At 45.0% G+C, this 7,659-nt stretch overlaps 1 protein-coding gene across 1 annotated transcript; it reads left to right on the top strand.

The window, feature by feature from the left end:
- Window positions 1–1,137: 1,137 nt before the first annotated feature.
- Window positions 1,138–6,836, top strand: LOC112550344 (craniofacial development protein 2-like). The gene is made up of 2 exons (XM_025204486.1): window positions 1,138–1,175; window positions 6,142–6,836. The coding sequence occupies exons 1-2, from the start codon at window positions 1,138–1,140 to the stop codon at window positions 6,470–6,472; spliced, it is 369 nt and encodes a 122-aa protein (XP_025060271.1). The 3' UTR covers window positions 6,473–6,836.
- The last annotated feature ends 823 nt before the right edge of the window (window positions 6,837–7,659 follow it).

Below are 7,659 nucleotides of genomic sequence, written 5' to 3'. Positions count from 1 at the left end.
TGCATGCAGTACTCCAACTGCGGTCTGACCAGCGCCCAATAGAGGGGAAGTAGCACCTCCTTGGTTCTGTTTGTCATGCATCTGCTGATGCACGATAAAGTGCCATTAGCTTTTCTGATGACTTCGTCACACTGCCGACTCATGTTCATCTTGGAGTCCACTAGGACTCCAAGATCCCTTTCCGCTTCCGTGCCTCCAAGCAGGTCATTTCCTAGGCAGTAGGTGTGCTGGACATTTTTCCTCCCTAGGTGCAGCACTTTGCATTTCTCCTTATTGAATTGCATTCTGTTGTTTTCCGCCCATATGTCCGACCTGTCCAGGTCTGCTTGTAGTTGTTCCCTGCCCTCCGGTGTGTCCACTTCTCCCCACAGTTTTGTGTCATCCGCAAACTTGGACAGAGTACGCTTCACTCCCTCATCCAAGTCACTGAGGAAGACATTCAAGAGTATTGGTCCAAGGACCAAGCCCTGCAGGACCCCACTGCCCACACCCTTCCAGGTCGATACTGACCCATCCACTACGACTCTCTGGGTACGACCCTCTAGCTAATTCACCACCCACTGGACTGTGTAGTCATCCAAGTCACAGCCTCTTAACTGGTTCACCAGTATGGGGTGGGTTACCGTATCGAAGGCCTTCCTGAAGTCTAAGTAAACGACGTCAACCCCTAGTCCTGCGTCCAGGTGTTTTGTAACCTGGTCATATAAAGAGACTAGATTAGTCATGGATTAGACCTGCCTGTATTGATAGAAATTATAATAGAGATGCTTCCTAACTCAGAAGATTGAAGAAGTCAGTAATTGGGAGATGATCTCTCAGTTAGGTAGTAGTTAGTTAGAGACCAAGGGACTGCAGAGCATTGCCTATTACTCTAAAATGAAAGTTTTTGTTTAGTTGTTCTTATTCATGTATGACTTTTTATTGAACCTGATGAACTTTGCATTGCAGTCTGCCCTGGCTACTACAGAGTCCTAAATCATTTGAATTCTGTATCAGTGGAAGGAACTGAGATACACTTTGTCCTGCTCTACCATTAGACTATTGTATGGGGGACATGATAACATCCAGAGAACAGAGCCCCCAAGTATCTGATCTTGTGTGCACAAAGCGTGTGTACTAGCTACAAGTAGTATTCCTATGGACAACACATCTCTAAGAACCACAGTTACCATAAGGTAAGTCATGGCTGTCCAACATGTTGGCAGGTAGGGGCAGTGTACTGTATGGGCCATAGGCCAAGGGCACACTTGACACTCAAGCTGCTTGCTGTGAGAGGCCCCTTTATCTTCCACATGGGCAGCCTGTCTTGCCCATGTTGCACATACTGCTTTTCTCTGTTCCCTACAGGGCACACTGCATGGGCAGGTCCTCCTCCTCCAGCACAGGCACCACTAATATGTGTGCCATGTTGTCAGCTCCCCTTTCTGCTGCCATGCACATCATGGCCAGCCTGGTTCTCCCACACCATATCTAGAGCATGGCCAGTTTAGCTCCCTCCTGCTGCACCATCCTGCCCCCAAGAGGATGGGTAGGAAGCAGAATTCAGGGAGGAAGGGGCAGCTGGAGACATTGCATCAAAAGCAATGAGGGAAGCAGTGGCTAGGCAGGAGCCAATGGGCATGTTAGCCCCTTGCAGGGCTTGTGTGTTCCACAGATCACCAGTTGGACAGCCCTGAGGAAAGTGACCATTTTTTTCCAATTCCAGGGACAGATTGAAGAATGTGTAATAATTACAATTAATAATCGGACAAACACGAGTTTATAATTGGTCCATCGCAAGGCTGACAAAACAGATACCAAGCTCAAAGTCTTAGACTGCAAAAATGCAAATTTTAATAAGCTCAGATCACTAGTAGAGAATGCCCTGAGAGACCAAGAGACAGGTAAAGGGAATACAAGAAGAATGGCTGTTCCTTAAGGACACAATCCTTAAGGCTCAGAGAAAATCCATTCCCTTACAGAGAAAAAGTAGCAGAAGGGTCAAAAAACCCTCTTGGCTAAGCAGGGAAGTTGCAGACCTCCTACAGAAAAAGAAAGAGGTGTACAAACAATGGAAGCTTGGGACAGCCTCTAAGGAAGACTACTTGACAATGGCCTGCACTTGTAGAAACCAGATTAGGCAAACTAAGGCAGAAACTGAACTAAAACTAGCTGCAAGAATCAAGGACAACAAGAAGTCCTTCTTTAGCTACATAGGGAGTAAAAGGAAAACTAATGGGAGTGTGGGGCCACTGCTCAATGCCTCAGGATACCTGGTCACTACTACTCAGGAAAAAATGGAATTCCTAAATGACTACTTTGCCTCAGTATTTCATAATACCAAAGGGAACAACACGCCAGGTAGGGCACAGAACTAGCAGGGTGAGATTGACACCATTTCCACCATTGCCATTGAACTAGTGTACATTCGAGTAAATAAATTAGATGTATATAAATCAGCAGGACCAGATGAAATCCACCCAAGAGTACTGCAAGAGTTGGTCGAAGTAATCACAGAGACCCTGGCAAAGGTGTTTAAAAAATTATGGGCCTCTGGAGAAATCCTAGAGGGCCAATGCTGTGCCGATCTTCAGGAAGGGGAAGCGTGAGGACCTGGGAAACTTACAGGCCAATTAGCTTAACTTCTACTCCAGGGAAAATCCTATAAACATTCATCAAAGAGGCTATATGTGAAAAACTTGCAAACGGCTGAATGACAGCCAGCATGGTTTCATCGCAGGCAGGTCTTGTCTGACCAACCTCATTTCTTTCTATGATCAGGTGACTTGTCACCTGGATGAGAGAAAAGCAGTTGACACCATATACCTCAACTTCCAGAAAGCCTTTGGCCTGATATACCATGAGGTACAGATAAGAAAACTGTAAGATATTGGGCTGAACTGCAGGATCATCAAGTGGGTGCAAAAATGGTTGCAGGGTAGGACACAGAGAGTCCAAATGAATGGATTGGTGTCATCCTGGCAAGATGTGGGCAATGGTGTATCCCAGGGGTCAGTACTTGCCCAGTGCTGTTCAACATCTTCATCAACGACCTGGATGAGGGGGTGAAAAGCCCATTGGCCAAGTTTGCGGATGACACCATGATATGGGGTTGTGCGGACACACCTGCAGACAGGCTGCAGATACAAGCAGATCTAGACAGGCTGGCATGTTGGGCAGAATGAAACCAGATGAGGTTCAACATAGAGAAATGCAAAATACTGCATCTGGGAAGGAGGAACCCCCAGCACACCTACAGGCTGGGCATCACTAACCTGACCAGCACTACAAATGAAAGGGATCTGGGGGTAACAATAGACCCCAGCATGAATATGAGCCGGCAATGCGATGCAGTAACCGCTAGGGCCAATAAAACTCTGGCATGCATCAGTCGATGCATCTCCAATAAAACCAAAGAAGCGATTCTCCCGCTTTATTCAACGTTGGTGCGGCCACAGCTGGAATATTGCATCCAGTTCTGGGCACCGCACTTCATCAAAGATGTGCTAAAGCTCGAGATGGTCCAGAGAAGGGCCACCCGTATGATCAGAGATTTGCATGGCAAGTCATATGAGGAGAGGCTGAGGGATCTTGGACTCTTCAGCCTAAAGAAAAGAAGGCTGGGAGGGAACCTGATTGTGGCTTTCCGCTGTATCAGACGCATACATCAGGGGCTTGGTGAACAACTGTTCACCAGGGCGCCCTGGGAGAAAACTAGAAACAATGGCCACAAACTCCTAGAAGATAGTTTCAGGCTGAACATTAGGAAAAACTTCTTTACAACTAGGGTGCCCAGACTATGGAACAAGCTCCCCCCAGAGGTGGTGCAATCATCTACGCTAGAGGTCTTCACGAGAAGACTGGACGGTAACCTGGCTGGGGTCCCCTGACCCCAGATGTCTGTCCTGCTCATTCAGAGGGCTGGACCCGATGATCCTTTAGGGTCCCTTCTAGCCCTATGATTCTATCTAGCAGAGAAAACCAAATGCGGGCCAGCCTGGCTGAGCCCCACAACCCCTGCTGTTGGTGAGGCAGGTGGATGGTGTGGCCATTCTGGCCACCTCTGGCCAAGCTGCCTCCCCTGCTGCTGGAGTGGGGAGGGGGGAATGGCTGACAGGTGCTGCTACACCCTGGCCAGGCAGACTCTAGCTTTGGTCCCCCGGTGGGAGAGGGGAGGGAGGAGGGAATAAACCCCATCCTTGCTTCCTTTGTCTCAGGGTGCCATGCCAGGCCCATGTCTGGCCACTCCCCCACCCCTGCTCTGGCTAGAGATCAGAGGGGTGAGGCCAGCCCTGGTCTCTGTAGCAGACAGCACAGCCCAACCCTGGTCTGAAAAGCATGCTGGGATGCTTGGGTTTAACTTAAACCAGGAGTGGTTTAACTTAAACCAGGAAGGGGTCTGGGACAGAAGCTAGATAAACCAATTTGATCCAAATCAGTTAAATCTGATACTACATTCAACCAGGTTTATTACAAACCAGTTTTGGCCATTTTAAAACTGGTTTATGTGCACTGAACTTATGTTCTGTTACAGGTTTAAATTGGTTTCTGATCACTTAAACTGGTTTAAGTGTAACTTCTGTCCCTAGCCCTAAAGGGTAATTTGGGACAGAGGCTAAGGGCTTCAAATTCAAGAATTAACTCAGAGCATCAGTTTGCAAAGAAGAAAATGAAGGCAAAACTGTCAACAAAAGTTAAAGGCAAAACTGTTTTGGGAAATGGCCCCACAGCATGTGCAGTGGAAGGAGAACTCCCTCCCTTACCCTCTTCTTTTAATATATACATGCTGCATTGTTAACTGGGTTTGTGCCTGGGACTGTTTACTTTGGTAATCTATCAAGAAGCCTGCAAGGTCAAATAATACCACGGTCTGCGTAAACTGAAGTGGAAAGCAGTTTAACCTTAAATGTTAGGGTTAAAAACCAGTTGTACAGACTACAATATGAATAGACATATTTTTCTGAAAAATATAATAAAACTATTATCTGGATTTAGATGATCCCCAGGTAGGTTTTTTTTTTTAACTGTAAATACTGTAATACTACATTATTATTCTAGTCTATTAATACCAAACTATAACAATGATCTGAAGAAAAGGTTCAGTCTAGTTTTCTGTCCTAGCTAAGTGAAATGCAAGTGAGCAAAGAAACAGAAACCCAGACATCCTCTATAAATGAGGTAAATGAAATGAAAGAACCAATGTTTATATGATTTAAAATACAAACATATATACAGTAAAAGCTGTGTTAACTAGCATTTAAGTAACCAGAACACTTTATTAACTGGAATTTCCAGCTGGCCAGCCGGATGTGGGAGGAGCGGGGGAAAGCTTGTGGCCACTGACACATACCACCCTGCACTGCTGCTGCACCGCGTGCACCACCCACCTCAGGTTTGCATCCAGCCGAAAACCTCCTGCCCTCAGGTAACCAGAATGTTTATATAACTGGCACCCTGCTTATGCTGGATAACACAGCTTTTGCTGTACGTATGAGAGTGTGTGTGTGTGTGTACACACACACGTGCATGTGTGTATGTGTCTATGTATATGTGTATATATACCTTACAATAAATGTAATGTAAAGACTGCCAATACATTGTTTTACATGGAAATGAACAATTGGCTTGAATTTTTTTTACTATATTAAAATGTGATTACTAATGGGTTAATTAAGGAAGGTACATGTCATTTTCTGAATTCTTAGCATTTTTTGGATGGTATTCAGGAAAATGGTCTTGAAGTGAGAGATGATCATTGGTACTATGGATACTTGCATCCTTGCCTTACCATTTCCTCAGTTACTTTAGTTTATGTTGTTACTGAAAATGGAACTAAGGATTTAAAAAAATAAAAATACAACCAGTGGTATGCCAAACACATACACTGATATGGGAGAGTAACTTTTTTAAATTTGTATTTGGAAAGCTAATAGAAGGCTGTATCAGTTACCTTTGTTGTACATTTCCATCCACTCATGCTGTATTCTCTCTCATAATTATTACAAATTAAATTCTCATAAACCGTGGGAAGAGTTTTCCTGTTTAAAAGCCAGTGGGTTAAAAGCCTATTATTGTATGTCATTGCATGTAGTATTTAGTTTAACTAGCCAACAAATAATGTATTTTCTTAAGTTTTATACTGACCTATGCAATCTTATCCAGAAAAAAAACATCCAAAGAGAGGACCATCATCCTGGGCGATTTTAATGAAAGAGTTGGCAATGACAATCTAGCATGGAAAGGCGCACTTGGAAGACATGGATTGGGAAACTGTAATGACAATGGACGCTTGCTTCTGGAATTCTGTGCAGAAATGCAAGTGACAATAACCAAAACCCAGTTCCAGCAGAAAAACCATTATAAGACCTTTTGGATGCATCCCCGCTCCAGACATTGGCACCTGATAGATTACATCTCGGTGCATCAGCATGATCTTGGGAATGTCCTGCACACTAGAGTCATGCCTAGTGCTGACTACTATACTGACAACTGACTTTTTCACTCAAAGTTGTCCTCCCACTTCAAAGCCTCAGCCCAAGCACAGAAGTAACCCCCCAAAGAAATATGATGTTTTGAAGCTTCAAAATCAATCTTGCCAACAAAAATTTCAAAGAAGTCAAAGCTTGAAAGCCAAATCCATGTTGCAGACACCTCACTCGATTGACTCTGGGAACACATCAAGTCAGTAGTCTTGGAGACCACCAAGGAGATTGTTGGGCTCAGTACTAAGAGATACCGGGACTGGTTTGATGAAAATGACAGACATCCAAGCCCTGCTCACAAAAGAGGACCACTCATCAAGCCCTTCTAGCACAGCCAACTAGCCAAGAGAGAAAGGCAGCTTACTGCCAGGCATGTAACACCCTTCAGTGGAAAATGCATGACATCTAAAATGAATGGTGGTCTAACTTTGCGGAAAGAATGCAACTATGTGCTGATAATGGTGACACCAGAAGCTTCTATGAAGCACTGAAATCTGCCTATGGCCCCACCTTCCTGATCCAAAGCCCACTGAGGAGCGCTGATGGCCAGATCCTACACATTGACAAAGACTGTCATGGACCAATGGTCTGAGCGCTTTCAAACTCTCTTTAGCACTGAATGCACAGTACATGAGTCTGCCATCAACCAAGTCAAGCAACTGCCTATTAAAGAAGAACTTGATGAGCATCCTACACTGGAAGAAACCTTCACTGCTAATGACAGTTAAAAAGCAACACAGCCCCTGGAATTGATGGAATTCCACCTGAAGCCCTGAAATACAGCGGTCCTGCCCTACACTCCAAGCCCCATGAACTCTTTATAGCCTGCTGGGAGCAGTGGAAAACTCCATAAGATCTCCGTGATTCTGTAATCATCACCCTGTCCAAGAATTAAGGTGACAAGTCAGACTGTTCCTACTACCGAGGGATCGCACTTCTGTCCATCACCAGGAAAATTCTAGCTAGAATTCTCCTCGACAGGCCGGTGCCTGCCATAACAGATGAGGTCCTCCAGGAGAGTCAATGTGGCTTCAGAGCAAACAGAGGCATGATATATATGGTATTTGTGCTCAGACAAATACAGCAAAAGTGCTGGGAGCAGAACAAGGGGTTGTACATCACTTTCATTGACCTTTCTCAGGTGTTTGACACCATAAACCAAAATGGCCTCTGGAAGATTCATGAGAAGCTTGGATGC

The sequence above is a fragment of the Alligator sinensis genome, unplaced genomic scaffold, assembly GCF_000455745.1.
Source record: "Alligator sinensis unplaced genomic scaffold, ASM45574v1 scaffold482_1, whole genome shotgun sequence".
In the NCBI taxonomy this organism is placed as follows: Eukaryota; Metazoa; Chordata; order Crocodylia; family Alligatoridae; genus Alligator; species Alligator sinensis.
The sequence above is the reverse complement of the archived record's forward strand: the minus strand, read 5'-3'. Positions and strand labels throughout refer to the sequence as shown.